Genomic DNA, 26,406 nt, shown 5'->3' on the forward strand with positions numbered 1-26,406 from the left:
ATGTACAACTTGTACAAGCTTATTGCAATTCCTAGAACACAGATTTACAATAAGATAATTTTATTGACTTGGAAATAGTCGTGCCGTTTACAGTACCGGGAATATAAAACAACTGTTAGACTATGAGCTACTTGAAATTGAAGAATAAACGTGGGTTTGTTTGTTGAATTCGGCTTTTCTAAAAATACAGACGATCTCAATTATCGATGTAAATTAAGACCCTCTTATAAGATGACGTTTCGTTTGTTTGTTATATATTTATACTAGCTTACTGCCCGCGGCTTCGCCCGCTTTCTCTAAAACGATTTGAGATTTAAACTATCCTATCTCTCAAGTTGGATCGAACTGCACATGGTGTGCGAATTTTATTATAATCGGTTAAGTGGTTTAGGAGTCCATTGAGGACAAACATTGTGACACGAGATTTATATATATTAAGATTTTCTATTTCTCCTTCTTAGGTAATCGTAATTTACATCTAAAGCTGATAAACATTGGTATACTTACTGCCTTCTTACTGCAAATACGTACCGAACTCGTAACCTGTATTTACAAGAACCATTCATAAACTTAATGCAAATATTTTTAAGAAATGGCCTATGGTTAGTTACCTAAGTTCATAATTAAGATGAACAGCTGATGATAAATATCACAATGATATCCTACATTAGTATGCGTAGTTATACAGGCGCACTTTCTATCATATATTCAGAGTGCAAATAGGTACAATAAATAAAAAGGAAATTGAACTAGCTTACCTTCCTATACTTTTTTATAATCCTTTGCCCCATTTTGTCGTGAAAGGACTTCGGCCACGCATGAACGATCTTATCATTGTACGCGGAGGCCAATCTTTCCAACGGATGCCTCACTATAAGGAAGGTAAGTGAGTCCCCTTGGGCCTTTCTGAGCATCTCAACAGTTGGTCTCGCGTATCTCTTTCTTGCCAACTCCAAGGGCACCTCTTTGGTTCTATTTAAAAACGCCGCAGTGTAGTTTGCCATCAAATTGAAGTTATACATCCATGACGTTGATGCCGCTTTGAAAATGTTACACCTGTGTGAGATGTTTCGATTTATTGTTTCATATAAGAATCTCAGTCGGAGGAGGAATAAAATAGTTCTGTGAAGAGCAGTTTATGAAAATAGGATTAAAAAATAATAATAAAGATAAATTTATATTTATTTAAATTTCTATTTGAGTTATTTGTAAAAAATTAACAATACGACAATTGGTGCGAATAAAATAACTTGTAATATGATGATAATATACATTACATATAGGTAAACCAGAATCTGATGGCAATTAGGGAAATCAAAATTTGGAGTGTGCAATCCTAGGGAAAATGGACTGAACGATCTTGATACTGCTTATTTTTTATTTTGTCCTCAATATCATTAGTCACATTACATAAATGGATAATACTGTACTTAATAATGAGATATCCACTTAATATTATGTAGGTACATACTTACATGTATAATATACAATTATACATATTACTTTTATACAGGTAATACATATTATTATTAACACATACCTATATTTGTATATTATTCATTACCAGTATGCCATGTGAAAATATCGATATAATCATAATGTAGATCAAAACTGCTCATAATTTTTTATAAAATAAAATAAAAAATAAAATAAAACTATGTTTATTTTCGTAAGTATTAACAGAAACACACATTATAAAATTGACTTGGACAGCTTGGACTTGACTATTAGCCGTATTGGAAACTCCTGTAATAAGTTTTCATAAAATTATATTCTAATCAACAAACAATATTATAGTTACCTACATATAATATTATTTTAATTTAAAGTATCAAAACGGGTAAGTCCAATCTATTCTATACATATAATAAAATCGTAGGAAAGTCAAAACTGTACATTGAATATTTTTTTAAAAGAATACTTGGGCCGTGATCTATAATCGATATAGAAGCCAAAAACATAGTTTTTAGAATTTTTGTCTGTTTGTCTGTTTGTCTGTTTGTCTGTATGTTTGACCGGGCTAATCTCGAAAAGTACTGCATAGATTGACTTCAAATTTTGCATGAATATTACTCACAGGTCGGGTGAGGCTATAGGCTACATATTATCAAGCTATCACCTACGGGGGAGGAGCTGTGAACCTTTATTTTTCTTACGTATTCCGTGTATTAAGACAGCGTACAATCTAAAGACTCATGTTTAAATGTTGGTTTCGAGTAAGCCATGCTATTATCTAGCTTTACAAAATAAAAACTATGTCATTTACGTAATTTGGGCAGAGAAACAGTTTAATGAATTTAGTAGTATAATAAAGACAAATTAGAAACAGCGCCATCTATTGAATGTTATAAGAATCAAATCAATTTACACGTTAACTATTGGAAATTAATAATCAAATGACGCATATATAAATGTTGTTTGACAATATCTAGATTGACACTATAAAAATTATGCCATTTAAGTAACTTGGGAAGAGAAACATAGTTTAAAGAATGTAAGTTGTATAATGTTAATTTTGTAACAGCGCCATCTATGAGATTTCGTAAAAATCAAATCAATTTACATGTTAACACTACTGAACACAATGTTAGTAAAAATGAATAATTTAAATATAATTATGTTATTTATTTAACTCTTTAACCCATATCTTCCGTTCCCTATAAGATATATATTTCGTGTAAATAATAAATATACTACATTTTTTTTAAAGTGAGGGTAGATGTTTATTATTTTAAGTAAAACTAGACACCATTATCTATAGTTAATCTAATGATTGTGTTCATTAGTTACAATTTTAAAAATCTTCGTGTTTTATAAATTTACTAGCTTACCGCCCGCGGCTTCGTCCGCTTTGTCTAAAACCTAATAAATTATATACTAAAACCTTCCTCTTGAATCAGTCTTATCTATTAAAAAAACCGCATCAAAATCTGTTGCGAAGTTTTAAAGCTTCGTCCGCTTTGTCTAAAACCTAATAAATTATATACTAAAACCTTCCTCTTGAATCAGTCTTATCTATTAAAAAAACCGCATCAAAATCTGTTGCGAAGTTTTAAAGATTTAAGCATACAAAGGGACATAGGGACACAGAAAGCGACTTTTTTTAATACTATGTAGTGATATTTATAAAGCAATTGAATGCCATAAAACCAAAAATATCAAATGCAATCTTCGTGTTTTGTGAATTTTCACCATCATGCGTTCCCACAAAAGGTAAGTTGTTACTTACGGGTATTTATTGAAATGAAATGAAATGAAATGAAATGAATGATTCTTTTATTATTTTGAGGTGCATTGGGAACAGAAGTTTTTGATAAAATTTTATTTGTAAGTAGCTTTTTTTTATAGATTTACAGTTAACTTTTGATTTTTTTATTTACAGATTCAATGCTCATAAAATTATATCGCCTTTGGAAGACGATTTCTGCTGATATTTTTACTACACCACTTGAAAATTGATGATTTGATGATAAAGACAGTAGCAGCGAGGATTAAGTGGAAATTAGTAATCATCCGCTTCGTCAATCCAACGTCCAATGATTCAATCATTGGAAGTATCTCGGGAAATTTTGGAGGATATTTTTCAGGAAGGAGAGGAGGGGCAGCCAACCACATATCAAACTACTACGTTTTAGTACCGAAAAAAATGTTATTGCCAAATGAAACGTAAATTTTGCACTCACAACTTTACAAGTAATGTTTTTATTTTGACTTTGCGGTTATCTGATTATAATATTTATCGTTATGGCTATCGACGTACCGACCGTACTGGTATCAGAGTAGGTACATGATATACAGTTCATCATCCAGGATTGCTTAGAGCATTTTCACACTGAAAAAGATGTTTTCTTTGAATCGTAGTTGCTTCATTCATTTATTTTTAATCATTTTACATAATATTATGTTTTATATTTTATAAATATATCATTTTCATTATTAAAGTAGATAAAATAAATTATGTAACGGTTTTATAAGAAAACACATTATATTTATTAGGCGACGGTGATTTCTTCCAGGCAAAAGATATTCATCAGCTCAATAAAATTGAATACTATGTTGTTAGTTATTCTTTAGATTCACAATTGTAATGAGCATTTCCGCATGCAAGTTGTATCGTAGTTTATATATATCATAGTTTTTACATATTAAAGTTCCAACAATACCCTCAAATTTTTGAGTAGAGTTGAGCAAGATAATTTGAAAAATGTGCCGTGTTAAGTATTATAGAAAAGGTTAGTTCGTTGGTAATTATAATTTCTTCTTCATTTACATGTTGTTAGTAAAAATAAACTTTAACTAACAGTCAAAGTAGTCAAAGTATATTTTAACTAATACTACTTAATATCTATTATACTTATGTTCAGTATTTATCTGTATTATTATTGCTTGACAATTAATATATTTTCATGTCGTATACGAAATTATAAACATAAGTTTAATGTGTAATTAGCTGGATTTATTTTTACACACTCACAGACTTATATTTTATGTTAAATGTTAAAAGAGTGTTAATATGTAGTGTAAATCATAATAGGTACATTTTTTCACAATTAAAAATAATCCTTTTTTCTGATGGTGTTGGCATTGAATTAAACCGTGCTGTCGTGTCGTTCACAAAAAGTGATGTTATGAGGAGCATATTCGGTCCTCATATCATAAAAAATCTGTGCGAAAACAATAAACACGTGTGAGGCCCTCACGGCAGATCGGGGCGGTCTGACGCGAAGTGGGGACAGCGTTGTCACTGTATCGCTCTAGCCACGCTGGTCAACAGACATTCGTTTGTTCAGTTTTGTATTAAGACCGCTGTGACATCCAACCCGTGAGACAACCAAACCCGGTCTCCCCTACTATCCCGTGAGACCGAAATCTTCACTGAGAGGGTATGACGTCTCACAGCTGATCGCAAACGGCATATTGTACTATCCCGTGAGACCGAAACCCTCACTGAGAGGGAATTTCGTCTCACTACTGATCACGACAGTCATATTTTATCTCGAGAATCTGAAACTTTACTCAATATGAAGACCGTTTGACAAATGATAGGGTGCATCATAATAAGATGAACATGAGCATAAGCAATGACTAGAGTAGGGACGCGAATATTACAATTACATGAGACAAGAACGATTAATAAGTTTGTTTAATGAAAGATTAAGAATTGAAACTATTCGGTCTCTGGAAACGTACGAATAGCGAGAGGCCCGTCTTACTGCAGACAGATTTCGTCATAGTCTTAATGTCTTGAGGTAAACAATCTACGAATTCGGTGGTGTGGTCTGACAAATATAAAAGTGGGTTTGCTTATAACCTCACAATTGATTAAAGATCATCTTCTGTATAGGCGATATTAACGTAGTATGTTCTTTTTGTAATGCTTTAAAGTGTGGTAAGGCGAGTCGGCTTTCGTTTGAAGATACACCGGAACCTTTGAAATCACTACTTTTAGAGGTAAACATACTGTTCAATTAGCGTTTAGCTACTTATGTATTCTGTGGTGCAATGTAAACTGTTATTAGACAATATTCGCTCTTATAGTAGTGCGTTTCAAATGATCCTTTGGTGCTCAATAATTATCAGAAGATCCGTTCATGCTTACTTTTAAGATACAAGGTCAAGTTTACTATTTGATAGGATCCCTTTTGCCTGAAGGCCAACCTAAGTTTGTTTAAATATATTTTGTATTCGACTACAACGAATAGTGGAATACAAGAAATCAATATTTCTCAAATTAAAACTGAACTCATTTCACAATTTTAGAACAGGTTAATTCGTATGTATGCAGTTTTAAATCGACATTAGAAGCTTTTCCTCAAGATGGTGATATCGGCACTCAGGAACTCCCTGGACGTGTTATAACGCCCAGGCCACAGTATTACAATTTTTCCTATAGTAGGGCGACGAATGTATTTTCGCATAGCAACGGAGGGGAACTCGCGGGGGGTCAAGTGACGCGGGCCACGTACCACAAACATGCTTAGTTTGTGGTATCGAGCGCGAAAGATAGTCATCGTGTTTTTAGTAAAGTTACTATGTAAACTAACGTAATTTAATACTTAGGTACATATTCTATAATGGTGTGCTCAAACTGTTAATCTACATTTAATTTAGATTATTATTTGATACTAAGTAATGTAGAATTTAAACCACATTCATTCATGTTTTCTTCAGATTTTAAGATTTTCTTATCAGAGTGTTCAATTTTATAAGAGACAATAATTAAGAACATTTTAAAATAAAGTGTCACGTATTTTTTTTAAACGACGAATGACGAAAAACGACCTAATCGCGGACGAAGTCGCGGGCAACAGCTAGTGTACCAATAAAATCTTCAAATTTGAAAATTGTGATGTGTTTGACCCTTCTTCATCGAATGTTTTTCTATACATATTATAAACAACACCTATTGCTTGTGATCGCAGCGGCTTTTTCGACATTTTCGAAGATTTTTTAGACAAAATCCTAAAAATTATTCATCAACTGCAAAAAAGACAAATAATTTGACAACCAATTTGATACCTAGTTGTCAAATAAATTGCCACATGAAAATCTTTTATTTCTTAAATATAAATATGCCATCAGATTCTGGTAGACCTATATATGTATACATCATTCATCAACATGTTACTACTTCGCGTGCACCGATTTCCAGATAAGCTGACTTATCTGGAAATCGGTCTACTCAAGATCGAGTTAAAAATTTAATAAATCTGCATATTAGGTAGATAACTATTCTTTCTTTGTATTCTTTATATTAATGTGCACATAACCAAAGGCATTTAAACGCAATGTGCAGTTTCAAGTAGGTACACTTAATTTTATGGCTCAGTGTCTGCAGCACATTATCCAAGTAAAAGTTATAAGATTTTCATCTCATCTTATCCACCACATCAGAAAGAGACAGCACTACCGCAAGTAACGTTATAGTTATTATGAAATGAGCATTATTGTGTCATGTTACTCACCATATAACGTGGTACTGTCGGTTGATGAGATATTCCCACGCAGACGCCTTCTGACTAGACCCATCTAAGCCGAGCCTCGAGCACTCGTTGCTCAAGTAATTCCTTCTAGCTTCCATTCTAGCGCCGACTTCCAGAAACTTCTCCCGTGACAGGAGCCCATCGTCATGAGTACCGTTCTCGAAGACGAACTGTAACAATAAATATTAAAATTAAATATAACTATCAAATGTTAATTGTATCTAATCGTTAATAATAAAAATCATTGAAGGTAAAGTAGAGTAAATGGGTCTATTGCTATTGGTAGTTCTATTTTATTTTTATATTGTCCGAACAATTCTTTAAATCGTGGTATTTGGACCACATCAATCATTCGACAAATTGTATTGTATCGATATGAGTTTTCTTGGCGATCTTCAATATACAGTTATAATGGATACAGCAAAGTAACATTTTTATTATTATTTCACTCAAAGCGCAAAACTCTATCTATAAGATAAATATTAAATTTAACAGCATATTTTTTAATATATAAGTTCAAAGGAAGATTCCAATATCAGGCTCATATATCACCGTATACTAATTATACTTGTTAATAATACTTATTATATAAATTCAAATTATGCAATATTTTCTTTTCGAATATCATTAGCAGTAGGCGAGTCTTGGTTTTGGTTGAAAAGTCGAAGAGCTTTTGACCTTAATTTCACGCAGTTCTGCAGATTAACACTTAATTAACATAAATTCATTCATTAATTACCGAAATAAGCGGAGCATTTAAAACTTGCCTTAAAATATAATATTAACTCGTTGAAAAAAAGCTTAATCTTATTGTTGGAAATTAAAATAAATAGGTACATTACTTTTCCACGCTCCACGGCCACGGGCTTAATGAATACAGAATTTTTTAACCTAGTAGCATATACATAAAGAGTATGTGGGCTAATTTCATATAGTTTATTATTGTCATGCAACACGCCATTCGAGAATAATTTGTCACGTATGTATTCATAGATCGTTTTTATGATAAGCTATATTTCATTACCAAGTATAGTTTTTCAGTTCAGACATATTTTTCCAGCTAATAAATTTACTTTTCTTTTGACTACATAAATATTAAATTTTTAAACGTTCGCTCGAAAATGTGTAAAAAATTAGCTGTCCCAGCCTAAGGTCCCAGACTCGCAGACGTTGATCCCTATTGCTCATTTTTCGTGTTTTCTTTCTATAAGTACCTCCTTGTGTCTTAACAAAAACCTAACAAAAATAAGCCGAATTGGTCCAGCCATTCTCGAGTTTCACACATTTTGTTTATATAATATTAGGTAGATTATACAACAAACAAAGGTATCTTTACATATTTGTTGATACAATATTGTTTTTTATATCCGGATAATCCAAGATATCTACATTACATTATTTAAATCTTATCAAATACTTAATTACATAATATTGGTCAATATAATTGATTTGGGTTATTCTCTTTTATTATTAGTTTATATTATCATCCACATATCTCGAGGTTTATAAAACCATTTCCTTTTTGGACAAACTGTTATCTAAAGCCCTTTGATAATGATTTTTAAAAACCAGAAAGACTTATAGGTAGGTCTAGATGTTGTTGTTTGTGTGTACCTATTAAACTAAACACAAGCCAATTGTTGACCTGTTAACCAATTAATTACGTAAACAGATATTACGGACTATCCTGTAGTTCTAACCGCTTATTTTCTATTAAGTCATGCTTTTTATAGTTCCGTACAAAGATACAAAACATAAATAATACAGACAATACTTATTTTATAGGAAAACTAATTAACGAAGTTAGAAGACTGGTAAATGAAAAAATTTACGCCGCACGGAAAATGGTAAATTACCTAAGGTACGGAACCATTTCCATTGAGTTTTATTTATCAGAATACTAGCTGTGCCCCACGGTTCTACCCGCAGTGCTCCGCTCCTATTGGTCTAGTCTAGCGTGATGATATATTAACCTATAGTCTTCCTCGATAAATTTGCTATCTAAAACCGAAAGAATTTTTCAAATCGGAGCAGTTGTTCCCGAGATTAGCGCGATCAAACAAACAAATTCTTCAGCTTTATAATATTATTGATTATATATAATAGATTGGAAGGGAAGTATAAAACTCGTGAAGGTTGTAAAACATATTATGTACCTATGAGAATATAGAAGTGCATTATGTAGATCATTGTTTAAATCCATCGATATTCACAACACGAATCTTTTGTCGACATGCGAAGTAATTCACTTTCAAATGAATTTATACGTAAGTAATAAAATGCCTAACGATCACAATTTAGTCCCTCCGTATGTATTATCCTATTTTTTTCAACTTTCTTATTGGATTACCTCGTGACCGTTACGACAAAAATGGAAGAGAATTCTGAACGTGTTAAAAATTAAACAATAATTTTATTAATTATATTGTATACTAGCTGTGCCCGCGACTTCGTCCGCGTGGAATAGTGACTGCATAGTAGTTACTACTTAACTTTTATTGAATAAACACGTACTACCACAAATAATTAAAAAAACTTTTAGTAAAATTTATTACTAAACTGAGCTAAAAAGATAAATGCCTAACTAATTAATTTTCTACGTAAAATTTATTTTAAATTATGTCATATTATTTTTAGGCACCAGGAGGGGAAGGAGCAAATTTATTTTCCTTCCTTCCTTGTATGGATGTTTTTGACAATATATTGTACAGCAAATGAGTGCCGAGACAAACGTCAAAACGTTGGTCAAAACGCAAAGGAATAGAATCCGCTATCGATACTAATTGACATAAGCGTACTGATGATGTTTTACTAAAGATTTGTTCACCCTACCAACGACGACGACGATCACGAACAAAATTTTCATCCAGTCGCAATTTAATAAAATTGTGCAAAACACATCATACGCTTATGACAATTATTATCGTAGCGGATTCCTTCTATTCCTTTGCGTTTTGACGTTTGTCTCAGCGCTCATCTTTCCTGTCTCGCGCCTGTAGTAACTAAACCGTTTAGACAGTAGACTGTGCAATAAAAATTAAATTAAAAAAAAACCCAACGCAACGAAGAAAAGTGCAAAGAAAAAGGAATAAATAATTTCACAAACTTCCCGAAGATCTTTAAAAATAAATACCATTTTAAATATTTATAAAAATAAAAAAAAACAAAGTCGTCGGGGCTGCCATACCATCATTATCATATTATCATAATTTTAAAGATCGTCGGGAAGTTTGTAAAATTATTTATTCCTTTTCCTTCATTGCGTTGGGTTTTTTTTTTTAATTTTTAATCTTCGGTTTCTTATTTTCATGTAATATTTCCAAGTGAGCGAGACCTACCCTTACCTCCATATTACATTCCTACATCATATTGATATCTATAAGTTTGTTGCTCCTTGACACCTTTTAAGTTGTGCCGTAACCGTGCACAAATTGTAATGGACCACAGTGGCAAAAGAAGTGGTATATTTAAGAAAAAAATGCCAAGCGCCGCGCCAGGCCTATGTGGCTTTGAGTAGAATTCAAAATTTCCAGGATGTGGCTATCCTCTCGCTTCCATATCCCCCTCTTCTTTCACAGACTTTCAACCTTTCCATCCCTAGTGTAGTAAATGGCAGAACCGATTTTGATGTAAACCATATTATCTAATTGTACCTATATGTACACGACATATCCTGTCGTTTGATGCTCCATTTGGTTTATTTACCTAACCACTGTCACCCCTAAAGTGTAATAAACGGATGAACCGATTTCGATAAAACATTACTAATTGTAATTCACACGTTGCTCTTTCATATTTTGATATGCCGCTTGAGATATTATTTAACCACATTCGATTATTGTTCATTCCCACTTTTACCGCTGTAATCTGTGCTGTAATCTAATAAATGGAAAAACCGATTTGGATAAAAATAGAACTATATCTGTACTTCACCCGTTATGCACTTTCATTTGATATGTCACTTAGGTATACTTGACAATAATCGTTTCTTTCATTCCAACATTTACCAATATATAGGTATAGTAAATGGATGAACCGATTTTGATTAAATATGTCCAATTATACTTTACACGTCATGCACTTTCATTTCATATGTCACATGAGTCAAAATTCATTTTTTTATTACCTAAAACTTTTATATCGTATATCAAATAAATGGATGAACCGATTTTGATAAAATTTGATTTATTGTTACTGATAGGTCGTTCGCTTTCATTTAATATATCACTAAAGTATATTCGATAACTTTAGTTATTTTCATTCCTACTTTTACCTCTATATGTATACCTAGGTATAATAAATGGATTAACCTATTTTGATATAGTTTATCTAAGAACCAGCGTCGGAAAATATGCTGCCTAACAAAAAAAACCGCATCTAATTACCTGCTAGCGAGCTAAGCTACGGTGGCACAAACAGATACACACACAGACACACATAGCGGTCAAACACTTATCACCCATCTTTTTGCGTCGGGGGTTAAAAATATTATAATACGACATAATTTAAAGGACATTTTATGTATAAAATTTACCTAAAAATAATCATAATTTTAATTTGACCCCTCCCCCCCTACTACCTCAGCTTACCCCCCCCACCCCCACCCCACCCTTGGGGACTTTCGATATGATCACATGGACATTTTATAGAAATAACTTACGTTTTAACGTACACTGTTATTATAATAGTGTACCATAGAATGCCTTAGCAAATGTTCGCCGTGAATACTTAAATGGTCATAACTTTTTTATTTATAAACCGATTGACATGAAATAAACACTAAATGTTAAATGAAGATTACCACAATATATTAATGAAAGCCGCATTTAAATCGGATAAGCCGTTTCTGAGATTAGCGTGTTCAAACATACAGACAAACAGACAAACGGACAAACAGACAAACAGACAAACAGACAAACAGACAAAAAAAATTTTAACGACAGTTTTGGGTTTGGGATCGATTTAGTAATAACCCCTGCTAATTTTTTTTTACATATTTTCATTGTACAGACACCACTTTTCTAGAATTTTATTATATGTATTGATGATGATTTTCTTCGGTTCTAAGATTAGTTCGTCAACTGTTTTTCATATTTTTAAATCTGAATGATTGGTGTCTTGGAAATTGGCCGATCAGAATTTGATGAGTCAGCTATTTCTATATTTATTTAGAACAAATTAGATAAGTACTCTACAGTCTACTACTGAATAAGAAAAATCGAAATGAATTAACATAGGTATCATCATACAATGTTGAATGTTATTTGTTACCTTGAACTACCTACAAAATATGAAAAAAAAAAAGAAAACATCTCACCTTGTCCAATAAAGCGTGGCGTGTGCAAAACTTAAAAAAATACCGTTGTTACAATTTACAAAATTAACAAAAACTACTTAATTGTATCGACGTAGAATTATGCATAGTATTATTCATTATTTTGTTTATTAAAATTTTGTATGAACATCGAATGTATTTGTAGAAATACCCAACCGACCTCTTAATTTGTATTAGCTGCAAAATGATGTAGTAACATTCTAACTACTGAACCAACGAGGCAGTCATAAGAGGTAATTTTTTATCAATTACCTAATTACTAAATGGCCACGGAACCCTGGACTATGTCAAGGTCAATCTAGGTCAAAATTAAACCTACATTTTTAATATTAAATATATTACATATAAGACACGCAACATTATGGCTAATTGTTACTATTTCTATTTGATTATTTTCTTATTTCTAACAGCGGTTAGCTTTGACACAGTTCTACGGAACATAAAGTTGCTAGGTTATCTTTAGCTATCCATCGCTTACAATTTATTTGAAGCTCGTTTCATCAAGATATTTGCTTTATGATATTTCTTCAAGTCTTTATTAAAATCTAGAAATTTTTTATACGGAAGTTTAACCTAAAGATTTAAATTTATTTTCAGGGAACTCCTCCGTTTTAAGTTTAAAAATAATTTTGTACTGTGTCTACTGTCTAGTAATCAACAATATTGTCCCCTAATAATTTATACCTACCTTTTTATGTCATAAGGTCACTAATTCTTGTTTTTTTAATTAATAAAAATAAAAACAATTTTGTATAAAACAATGTTGTTTAAACATATGTTTTTGGGAGTCATGGCAAATAAGGCAAAAACTTCATACCACATATTAAATTACGTGATAACGAGACAAATTAATTGGCTGGTATAAATACACATGCAAGGTAATTTAGGTTGTACTTGTACCTCAGTATAATTAAATGTGGCCATACATACAGGTTATAATATCATCCTCTATGCCCATTGCGTGACAACATTACCTACATTAAAATTGGAACAATTTTGCAGCTAAACGAACTCATATTTATGACACTCCAATAAAGTGCTGTAGACGATAGTGTCATAATGTTAATTTAAAAATGAATTTCAACATGGGAATTGTATTGAAAATACTAATAATGCTACTGAACAAAATTATATACACGTATCGAAATGCCTACCTAACCAAAACTTATGTTTCTTTTTGTTTTTCACTCACATCTATTAAAATTGACTCCGTTCGCGTATCTAAGTGAGATCAGTGTCAAGACCACCACGTAAGACATAACTTGAAACGTAATAAGTCTTATATGTACCCAAAAGAAACATTAATGATTATTTAGACAGGTATAGAAACATAAATTTATTATAGGTTATCTAGCGTTAGTTTTATTATGGTTTTATTATATTGAAATCCTGCACACAATAGCATTAGTCAACAGTCAATAAAAATAAAAGTTAATAATGTAAAGTGCCTGAATGGAAAATTTATTTCGTATCAAGAAATCTTCCGAGAAACTGGTGGTGAAAAAAAAAAACTTGAATCAGAAACGAGTTAAGAAAGAGTATCGCGAGATGCAAGGGCCGCATTAGGGTGCTTTTCGACCAATAATGTACGAGGATGTGTAGCAAGGAATGTGTTTGTAAATAACCAATAGTATTGCTTCAAACGTTTTGTTTCCAACTTCAAACTAAATGAAGCAATCATATGATTGGTTCTTTACAAACACATTTTTATGTGAAAGTTTGTAAAAAAATTGTGAAAAATAAATAAATTTTGAATTTGATTTTTTTTTAATTTGACATTCCTCGCTAACATCCTTTCACATTATAGGTGGAAAAGGACCATTGTATGGTAGGTATGTCATAGGAATCAATCCGTGCTGGTTTTGCGGTTTTTACCGTATTTGTCTCACTGACTCTGAACTTGGCAGTATGTGGAACGTGTCTTTCATAAGAGCCAGTTTTTTGTCGGAAGACTTACCTTAATTGAATGATGATTAAAGCCGCTGACCTCAAAGTATTACAGTGTGCTACTTGAGGTTTAAATTTCAAATTATGTAGATGTATGCAAAATTGTGACAGATCCCTTTTTACTGAATGACGTTTTTCTAGTAGTAGGAACACGAGTAACTACTTTCTCCCCCATAACGGTAGCTTGTGTGCTTTTCCGGGAAGTTTTCCCCCTGTATTTGCATAGCTATGTTCAAATATCGATTTATCATTCAAATACCATGTACATGGACACCCCACCCTATAAATCATAATTTAGTAGTAGTTCATGTTTATCAGTTTTCATGATAGTTTTGCCAAAACCCTACATATTAAATTAACGTTAAATTAATAAAATTTCAAATTTTCACATCATGATTATGATTACCAATGTCATGCCATACGTTTTAAGATACCAAGAGTAGGCGGTAATTGAACATTCAAACAGAATGCCTAAACATTCCTGGGAGGCTGCTAAATCATGTTTATGGCCATGGTTAAATGCATTTTATGATGGCTATTACAGTTTACAACGTATTTCGCGGTGTGGGAATTCGCACTCATTACACGATTACAAAAATAATTACTGAAATGGGTCACTTGTCTAATTATTTCGGTTCGTTCATGTTACGTCATTGCTGTATATTTTTTGCGATCACATATTTCAAGACTCGCCTATTTTCGCTGCCCACGATATTGTTCACAGTAATGAATCACTTATACTAGATATGGTAATTGAAATATGATATTCTATTAGGTATATTGTGTTTTGAAATCAAGTTTAGCGGAGTTATCTAGAACTAAATAATAAGTATAGTCCTTAATAAATTGAATTTCGGCAGCAACAGGCGTAATATCGATGAAGACTAGAAAGAGAAAAGTTTTTTAGTGCATTTATATACGATGAGGCAAAACTCTCACAATTGGAGGGGATGAAAGTTCCGGCAGCCGTAGACAGCATCAGCTACATTGTGCCTTGATAATTCAGACTGTAATTTTGACCTGGCACTTCTAAACCAGTAGTCAAACATCCTAAACCAACGAAGCATCAGGTCAAGGTTAACATTGAGTATGAATATTCGGGTGTGGGAGTGTTAACTCACTGTGTGAAATTTGAACTGGTGTTTTGTTAAAGATCTTTTTTGGAGATATGAGATTTTAAAGAGAGATGCTCAAAATAACGTTACCTCTACTTTATAGAGTATTAATATCAGTAAGATTATAGGAAAACTGTGTAATATTATACAAACATTACATAACTTCACTATCCTATTAATGTTTGCGTCAATACAGTATCGTGAGAAAATCAAATTAAGCTAACGTATACGATGTAGACACAAGATACCCTTTATCCATTGCTTTTCGTATTTGTAATGGAAATCCGTTCGGATCTGGAACAAAGCTGCATCCGAGTTTTTGCTAGCACAGTTAATGCCAGCGAATGATGTCGGCACTCGTGTGTCAGTTTCATGTTTCCATTGAAATGTATAATATTTTCAGTATGTTTTTGACTTATTTTGAGTGTCAGTCTTCAAGTACCTATTCTATTTAATGGAGTGGAGGCACTTTTTATTTTATGCTGCTATGATACTAAAAGTTTATTGTATTTAAGTAGGTACCTAAGTATATAAATTTGGCACCTAATTCGAGCGTATAAAACCCCTGGGGCCTTAGACAAACGTATGTAACGCCATGGAATAGAAACTGCTAACGCTAATTATTGACATAAGCTCATGACATTTTGGTAATGGTTCGATCACACTACCAACGTCGCAGACGACCACGACCAAAGTTCCAATCTTGCCGAAATTTGTTCAAAATCAATATTAAAATCTCCCGTCATTCTGGTACTCAGGAATAAAAAAATTCGAGGTCAATTAATAAAAAGAAATAGGGTTTTTTGCGATTTTCGCCGAGACGGTAAGTTTATCATACAATCACCTGAACCAAAATTGTATATAATCTAATTATCTATAAAAAAGGTTAAATACATTTTTTTCTAGGAGCCACCGTTTCTATGAAAAACCTGTTTGTTTATCCATTGTTCTCAAAATTTTTTTTTCCAAACACCAATACGACAGGAAATTCTTAAATTTCATTTTTAATTGTGTTTTGCACAATTTTATTTAATTGCGACTGGATGAAAATTTTGTTCGTGGTCATCGTTGTCGTTGGTAGGGTGACCGAATCCTTATGCAAAACATCATACGCTTATGTCAATTTCTATCGATAGCGTATTCTATTCCTTGGCGTTTTGCCGTTTGGCTAAGGCCCCAGATCCGGCTCATGCAAATATTGACTTTTGTTTTTGTTTGAGCATTAGAAGGTCTGTGATGATATTTAATATCCGTGCACGATTATATTGTGAGAAATAAAAACTTATTTTAAAGCCGAAGTGAAACCAAAATAGTAAAAATATGAACTTAGAACATACCCCTCTCATGAAAAGTTTATCTTACTACGCATTAGGTTAATAAGTACTTTCCTATTTCTTATTAGATTTTCATAAAAATCTGGTTTTGATAAAAAATTTAAAAATGCTTCCTGTACCTACGGACTACTAAGTAGTAAGTACTTAAACTATGAGGACTATCTTGCAATGAAGACGATGAAATCTCGATATACCGTAAAAATTTAAATCCTTAACTTTATTAAATAATAACAAAGTAATAAGAATAACTACAATATTGACTATCTTCAATGTACTGTAACACAAACACATTACCGTATCAACCGCTGTTATCACGATGTTGGACGTTATTTCGCTAAAATCGATTGAATGGCCGCCCATTTTCGATGGCCGTTATATTGCGTTATTTTCTCGTACTTTCGTTGACCCTAATTGCTTACCAACAATAAAGTCATTGTAAACACATCAATGCAACGAAGCAAATATTGCATCGTCATAATGCATTGCTCTATTTTTCAAAGTTATGACTTATGAGCGCAATTTGTATTTGCCATTTCAATACTACAAATGGCATGATATCGGTTTAACTACTTTATGAAGTTTTACTACAGTATAGTATTTATACTATAAGAAAACTTTCTAAAGCCGATGATATGCTAGGCAGCTAGATACCTAATTAAAAATATGCTCACAATTATTTATACCTGCCACTTTATAAAATGTTGATAGAAGTCGATATTGTGTTGTCTAAAACCTAACTAGTTCTATGTTTAACAATGGAACAACATTTTTATTTCTAGAAACATTTCATTAAACCCTAACATGTACCAGAAATTAACTTTTCTAAGTTCCACAATAAATTGTTCCTCTCTCTAATTACTGCCGCAGCAGGAGATCGGTTCCCACAAATCTAAAAGCATATTATCTAAGAAATAGCACGAATTGTAAATGAAAGTTAAGATTGTTTCGCGTTCTATTGTCTTAAGCATGCGAGTGTTATTTAGGTGCATTGTGAGAACGTCGCAATGCGGTAGTCACCGGCCTTGCAAATGCACTAGAAATATGTTAACTCTATGGAAACTCAGGCTTTGTTCAAACTTGAGAGTTGGAAGTTTTGTTCGTCGAATTTTCATGACCTATTTTTGTAATCTGCGTGGACAATGGGTGCGGATTATGGTTTTAATGTAGCTATTTGAGGTAATAGAGCATTTGAATAGGAACATTTTTGATATTTTTTTTGCTGTACAATTCAACGAAATAGTGTGTAAGACACAGCTTAATATTATATGAATTTTATAGAAAAATCGTTCATTTTTAAATATTATTATATGAAAATTATCTATTTATATAAAAATGAAACCCGTTTCGCGGCATCACGCGTGAACGGATATAACAATTTCGATAATTCTTTTTTTATTATATTCCTTGAAGTACGAGGATGGTTCTTATGCAGAGAAAACTTAAATATGTACCACGGGCAAAGCCGGGGCGGACCGCTAGTCTACAAAAAAAGTTGCACTAGTTCCAAGTAGCAGCAAACTTTATTTACATAAAGATGATAACTATTATGTCATCAGCATTTAGAAGAGAGAACTCAAGCTTCAGATATAATCAATATCTTACAATAATCACTCATTACAAGTTACGTATCTACTATAAGCAATCATAAACTTATGTAAATGACTACTTTCCATATTAAAGGTTGTATGATAATATTTTTCCGATGAAAAGTTCTAATAAGAAACGGAGAGGCTAACTTAATATGCATTCTTCAGTTGTTGGCAAGTATTCGAACCTCTCTGTATTAAAATATGCATTAGATTCAGAACAACGTGGGCGTCGAATCTCAACCCTTGGAGTTGGAGATTCCAGTTATTGTTCGTAAATATTCAATTATATTAAGACTAGCTATTATTAAAAGAAAGTGACGTATAATTTTATGTTTAAGATTTGGAACAACATTTGCTATTTCAGAGTTCTTTCAAGGCTTTTGTTTTACATAAGCAAACAAAAAACATCTTTTCAATGTTTTTATTGTTCTGTAGGCGTGCAGATGTTCTGTAGGCGTGAAGAAGGCATTATTGTTGCCGGTTTCGTTGATATTTTAATTTTGGTAAAAACCTCGTCGTAACTTTTAAAGATTAGAACTATCAAAGTTATAGTGAAAACTTTGGATAGTAGTCCAACACGCCACGATGACTTACCGATATTTTTACATGGGTATGATTGATTCTCACCGGTCTTATTATAACGATGTTCTGTTAACAAATGGGGAGAAGAAATATTGACAACAGATGTTTACCTTGGACAAAGATGTAGCGTGTATCATGCTTTCAATAATGTAAGTAACGTTAATATTATGTATTTACCGTGTTGTACTATAGGTATACAACACTGTAAATACATAGTAATGTATCTAACAATTTAATCTTTAATATTACTACAAGTATTTATGCTATACGTAGGAATTGAAATAATTTACATTTTAATAATTCATCACAATACTATTTGATATCAGTAAGTTTGTGCGTTGAATTAAAACACATCACGTGTTACCAAAAATATACATTTCCTAATTTAAAATAACAAAATAAAATTATTAAACTACCATAGACAAAGTGCACTTGATTTCTTATCCGCAAATAGTTAGAACAAGTAGGTGTAAACTTCAAGAAACCTGTCAGATCTCTAAAAGTGGGGTAAGTGATGAGTCGCTATGCGAAGCTTACGCAGGCTTTTCATTAGCTTTTCTTTGATGTTGAATAGTACTTTGTAAGAATGAACCCTTTGTTGCAAGCACTTTTATAAGTAAGCTATAGCTTGAATAGTTCTTATTATTGCAATGTCTGTAGTATACCAAATCGTCTGATGGAAAAAGTTTTAATGATTGTTTTGTTCTGTTTTGCAGAGTGTTAGAGTAGGACTCGTTTTAAAACTTGTTTTAATTTTTAAACATGCCTTTAAATAAACCTTTAAAAATTTATACGTACAAGGGCTTTGCAATTTATTTCATGCATTACAGATAAGTTCTTGGGTTTACTAATCTTCGACAGAATAAAATTAAAAAGTAAAAATAGGGGCGTTATAGGTCACACTAGGCTTGTCCGATAAGAATGTCGATTATTGAAACAGATGTGAAATGCACCTGTCCCCCTCAAAAGGGGCCCACTTGAATGTATGTTTTTCCTCCTACATTTAACCACAGAAATCCCAGCCTATCTTCAAAATGTAACGGTCGTTTACCAATACAATGGATCATTATGAGTCAGTCGACTTATTAGGCCCGACAAAGCGGCCGACAAATTGTTTTGGATTCAATACAAATAATAGGCTCGGAGTATAATTACATGAGTATAGAATGTGCACATAATGAAAAGCAATCATGATAGCGGTACGAATAATACAGGTCACAAGCGCAGTCAGCAGGTACCTTCGTATGTTTAGTGGAGTGAAGCTTGTTTAATGGACTGTTACTGGTAAATGAATAATACGTCATAAAGGGAACTCTAAACATTTTATAGTTAACTGTAATACCTATGTACAGAACTTCATAAACTTTTCGACTTGTGAGTAGGGTTAGGTATGATAAAATTATGATAATATTATCATACAGACAGACCTAGTCAAAATGGATATTCTGTTGTTAATTAAAGTTTTAACTACAAAATGTTCAATTCCAATTAATACCTAGTAACTTTAAATAAATGTAATTACCTACTTCCAAGTATAATTTTCATAATCCTTTGTGTAATGATGTCACGCCCTGTTAGTCGCCCAACATAATATTCATAATATATTTAACCGCATTTTACTTACTTTTATTGAATTTTATCGACTCAGTTTGTAAGGAAAAATATGTATGAATTAATGTATAGTGTCGTGTACAGACTACCGTTGCTGTCAGATTCCGCAGTGATTTATTTTAAAGAATTCCCGTACCGTCAGATCTGGCAACTTTGCCAAGGGTTAGTAGCTTTGCCACCCATAGAGTATCAACATTTAAGCCTTAATACCGAAGACAACACATTTTTTTTGACGGTGTGACTATGTTTAGGGTAAAATGTGGTAAATATTTGGCAACACCAAATTTAATATGGCAACACCGGAGCTTCCGCATCGGTCTCATTTTAGTTCGAAAACTGACACTAGCGTAACCTACAAATTTTGTGCCCCGAAACTTTAATAATTTTGGACGCTTTATTCAGGTTCCACGGTAAGTAAATTTCAATATTTTGTTAGTCTTATGTTAAAGAATGGATTTATTGAAGTAGAAATACTGTATTTTTCGAATTACGTCTCAAAAATTTGATGGCAAAGCTACCAGACCATGTTGTCGAATAAAGGTGGGCAACTTTGCCATATTTTGTATAGACTAAGGGTTGTCACTTTTCAAAAACTAAAATTATAATGTGAAGTAGATACCTACTTTTTTAAAGCCATGTTTTATTGGTTAGTGAGTAAATTTAAATAGTCCATAGAAAGCATGAGGAATGTTACATATGTATTTATAATGAAGGTATTAAAAATATTTTCTATGTATACTAAACCTCTTAAAACAATTCAAAATTAGGCGCATCGTGGAGACCTATGTCTATCAGTTTGTTAGGTAATAATAACGGTAAAATTAGTGTACCCAGTTTTGTTTTTGTAAATTACCTAGGAGTGTAATGTTGGTTTTCAACATTTCTCGGTTATCAGGTCTTCAGCATTTTGAAGAAAAAAAAATTGTTTGTTTCGCTTTTCAGAAAATGGGTCGCCGTAGTCGACGAAAATTGGGATCGAGGCACTACAAAAATTATACCCCGGAAATGCTGAACTTAGCCGTTGATCTTGTTAGAAAAAAGAATATATCATCATTGGAGGCCGAAAAAAGATTTCACATTCCTCGACGTACTATAGAAAACAAAGTTAAAGGACTCCATATGAAACTGCCCGGTGGCCAGTTGCGCCTAAGTGAAACCGAAGAAAAAGACATCGTAGATGTGTTGATAGCTGCTGCAGATTTTGGATCACCACTGTCGCGGTTAGATTTACGTATACTGATATAAATGACTTCGAATATTTAAACAAAAATCGTCGCGCCGTTCTATTTTCCGATAAAATACCAGGCAAATGGTGGGTAAGGAATTTTTTACATCGGAACCATGAAGCACTGACTGAACGAACAGTGCAGAATATCAAGAGGGCACGGGCGGAAAAAACCGCAGAAGAGTTTGAAAATTATTTTATTAATCTTGAAAGAACTGTAAAAGGTATACCTAAAGAAAACATCATAAATTATGATGAGACAAACTTATCAGACAATCCCGGTTCTACGAAGTGCATTTTTAGACGGAAAGTTAAATATCCTGAACGAATATTAAATCATTCAAAGGGCAACATATCAATTATGTTCGCCGCAAGTGCAGATGGATCCTTATTACCAGTTTATACGGTGTATAAGTCTGAAAATTTGTGGGGTCCATGGTGCATAGGTGGACCACCAGATGCGAGATATAACAGAACGAAGTCAGGGTGGTTTGACTCTGTCGTATTTGAGGATTGGTTTAGGAAAGTTATTATTCCGTGGGCTAAGAAGCATGATGGCCAGAAACTTGTCATTGGCGACAATTTGTCGAGCCACTTGAATGTGGATATAATAAGATTGTGCGAGCAGCATAACATACAGTTTGCCTTCCTGCCACCAAACTCTACACACTTAACTCAACCATTGGACGTAGCCTTCTTCGGCCCATTAAAAAAAGTGTGGCGAAAGATCATTACTCAATATAAAATAGAAAACCCTTCTCAACCCCAAATAAATAAAAATCACTTCCCAATATTATTAAAAGAACTACTGGACGGTATTCAAATTTCAAATAAAGAAAATATAAAAGCGGGTTTTAGAGCTACGGGTATTGAACCTTTCAATCCGCAAAAAGTTCTTAAAAAGTTACCTGACTACGAAGAAGAAATAAAATATAAAATAGACACAGCGCTGCTAGATTACCTGAAAAAAACCAAAGCTCCTAACCCCATTAAAAGAACAGTGCCGAATAAAAAATTAAAAGTGGAACCTGGAAGCTCAATTTCGTCAAAAGACGCAGAAGAACTCCTTACAAAACCAAAGAAATCGACTAAAAAGTCAACTGAACCAAAAACGGATCAACCAAAGACAGTGACTATAAAGTCAACCGAACCAAAAACAGATCAACCAAAGACATTGACTATAAAATCAAATAAACAAAAAACGGACCAAGCAAAGACTTCAGGAAAGCGAGTTACAATTTTATCAGATATACGAATCTCTCCACTTAACCAAGCTTATCTTGATATTAAACAGTGTAAATCACTTGATTTAAAAAAAATTGATATAAAATCTAATCTTACTCTGAAGAAGAAAGACGCTGAAAACATAAATCCGTGGGATAATCCCGAGCCATCCACTTCTGGGACTCAAAAAGTAACTAAACGGAAACTTCGAAACAAAAAGCAAATGCCGACAAAGAAACAGAAACTTGAATATGACAGTGACGTGGAAAGCGATGATGATTACTCACTACGTGACACATCCGATGAAGAGTCAATCATGTCTGATCATGAAGATATGGCTTTACAAAACATTTTAAAAAATAATTCGATGTATGATGCTGATTACTATTTTAACGAAACTATGCCTGATATAGAAAATGTAGGACTTTATGTTGATTTAGAAACGGAAGAAAACAAAGGGATTGATTTACATGAAAGACAGAACAAACCTGAGAAAAAGAGACTAACTGAAAGTAGAAAGACTGATTACGATATTGACAACACGATGAATAAAGTTGCAAAACAAATCACATACTCGAAAAAGTCTGATAATGAAAGAATGATCTCAAATATCGACAACATTGAAACAAAGGACAAGACTGACAACAACACAAAAGAAATAACGCAGGAAAAGAAAACACATGACACGGAAAAGATCAATAGGGAGGTTGTAAAAGAAGATTTGAACTCGGCACATGAAGAAAGTAAAAAGATTAATTGCGACAGTGAACATAATAAATGTACGATAAATATAGGTAAACAAAAAATTAGGGACACAGATGTTTTGGACGAAAGTGAAGTTAAATTGATGGAAAAGTCTGATAATCAAAGTATGATCTCGAATATTGACAATATTGAAACAAAGGACAAGACTGACAACAACACAAAAAAAATTACACAGGAAAAGGAAACACATGTTACGGAAAAGATCAATAGGGAGGTTGTAAAAGAAGATTTGAACTCGGAACATGAAGAAAGTAGAAAGACTAATTGCGACAGTGAACATAATAAATGTACGATAAATATAGGTACACAACAAATTAGAGACACAGATGTTTTGGACGAAAGTGAAGTTATATTGATGGAAAAGTATGATAATCAAAGTATGATCTCGAATATTGACAATATTGAAACAAAGGACAAGACTGACAACAACACAAACAATTCAAACAAATGTACACAGGAAAAGGAAACACATGATACGGAAAAGTTCAATAAGGAGGTTGTTAAAGAAGATTTGAACTTGGAGCATAAAGAAAGTAGAAATATTAATTGCGATGATGAAAACAATGAATCTGTGATCTCAGAAGAGTCAGGAAAGAAACTACATAGAATTTATGAAAACGATAGCGTTTTAATTAGGTACTATAATCGTAATAACTGGAAATATTATGTCGGTTTTATAGAAAAGGTGGATATTCAAGAAGAAGATACATATTATTCGATTCTCTTTTTGAAAACTGTTAAAAAACCTAATTTAAAATTTATTACTTGCAAAAGAGATCGTGATGTCGTACCCTCTTCTTGTGTTGTGAAAAAAGTGAAATTACATTCGGTGAAGGAAAACCACGAATATGTCATTGATGATTGTGATATGCATTACTTTTAAATTTGATTTACTTTTTAATTGACCTTGAAGGATTATAGAGCCTGGTTTATTATTTATGATATTAACAAGAACAATTTTATTTCGTTTCTTTAATAATTGCAATAAGCTAAGCTAAGAACTTATCCGCACGAGGTAGCCTGGAAAATAGGCTGTTTTATTTTTACAAGTTTTAATTTTTTTACAATAAATGTCTCGTTATGTTGTTAGTACCAATTTTATGCTTGGTTTAAATTTTTGATTCATTTTTATTTTATGATTCGTTTGATTTTATAATTCGTTTTGATTACCTTTATTAAATATTCTATCTTATAGGTACTTACCTAAGTAAATATTATAAATATACTACTTGCTTAGTAAAAGTTGAATTTTATTTTTCTCCATTGTGCCAACCCTGATGCCATTGTCTGACTTACTATGAAATATTATGAAATGGATGGACAACTTTGCCATTGTCAATGTAGATTATTTCATAACCATAATATTGCATATATTATATTCTTTAAGTGTTGTATACCAAATTATTAAAAAGTTTCTCATAGATACTAATTGAAACTTTTATCATTTTTACAATAAATTCCAAATTGGCAATCTTGCCACATGCTACGGGTGTCTTTGCCACTTTCATTTAAGACCGCTGATCTTCTTATTATTGATTTTATGAAAAAAACATTGATATGAAGGTAATCTCTGATATTTATTCTGTATATATTTCATGCAATAATGGTCTGAGATATTTATTTTCTGGTCTAAAAATTTTGAGAACTTTCTATCTCTATTGAAAAATGGCAAAGTTGCCAGATCTGACGGTACTGTAAGGTCAAGCACGCCTCACAGGGTTGCCAACTTTTGGTAGATTTTCAAGATAAAGTTTTATAAAAATTAAAATTGTTTGAAGACAAAAAAGTTTTTCATATAATATGTAATTGATGGGCTTTTTGATGCATTTGATCATTTGATGCTTGTATTTTATTTAAATAATCAAATAAAAATTAAAAATCCTATAGATAAACAAATAGGTACTGTGTAAAGAAAGTTAAGGCGTATTTTTTAATTTAATCTTACTGGATAGTGGCATTATTCTTCTCAGGTCGGATCGGGAAATGCCATAGAATAAAATAAAAAGCAATTTTTACTTCAATTTTCCATGAAATACAATTTTATTAAATATAAGTAGCTACACAAAAGAAGCAACCCTGTGCAGCGGTCTGTGATTTTTAGCTATATCGGCGCTGTTTTTATTATTTCTCGAAAACGTAGTCAAACGTTAATTTTTTGTACGATATTTTTTACATATTTTATTCAAAGATAGCCTTTCTTTTATTGAACAACTGCTTTCCTGTAGTAAATAGACCATGTTAAATACATTTTATCATAAGAGTAGGTAGGTACTAGAGGTATACTTATCTAGTGCTCCGTAGTTGTTTTCCATCTTATAATTATTATGGAATAGATAGATTTAAGATTATTTAATAAATTATATAATGTAAAGTATAAATCACATGAGTCATTGTGTAAACTGACCTTACTTTTCATGTACCTACATATTATTTTTTTAACTCCATTTTTTTAGATCTAGTAAGTTAGAACAAAAAAGTTATTTAAGAATGAAGTCACTTATAATTTATTATCTATCTTTTAAATAAATCGTGCATTTATATGCGAAATATTGATGAGTTCTACTTTGAAAATACGTTTGCAATTACATATTACGAATCGCTTTTTGTAACTACATAGGGTCAGTTATTTGGAATAAAAAGCATCAAAATAACGGTTGTTTAAAAAAACGTGGCCTTCCTACTGATTAAGCGAATCT

The 26,406-nt window shown here is 32.3% G+C and overlaps 1 protein-coding gene across 3 annotated transcripts in view; it reads right to left on the bottom strand.

Annotated features, from left to right (window-relative positions):
• LOC123699109 (carbohydrate sulfotransferase 11) overlaps nt 1-26,406 on the bottom strand; it is a 45,291-nt gene that overhangs the window by 3,856 nt on the left and 15,029 nt on the right. For all 3 annotated transcript variants that reach the window (XM_045645983.1, XM_045645984.1, XM_045645985.1), the window contains 2 exons: nt 6,966-7,153; nt 759-1,056 (listed from right to left, as the gene is read on the bottom strand). In XM_045645983.1, coding sequence (XP_045501939.1) covers nt 759-1,056; nt 6,966-7,153 — 486 coding nt within the window. The remainder of the gene's footprint in view (nt 1-758; nt 1,057-6,965; nt 7,154-26,406) is intronic.

The sequence above is a fragment of the Colias croceus genome, chromosome 17 (genome assembly GCF_905220415.1).
Source record: "Colias croceus chromosome 17, ilColCroc2.1".
Classification (NCBI taxonomy): domain Eukaryota; kingdom Metazoa; phylum Arthropoda; class Insecta; order Lepidoptera; family Pieridae; genus Colias; species Colias croceus.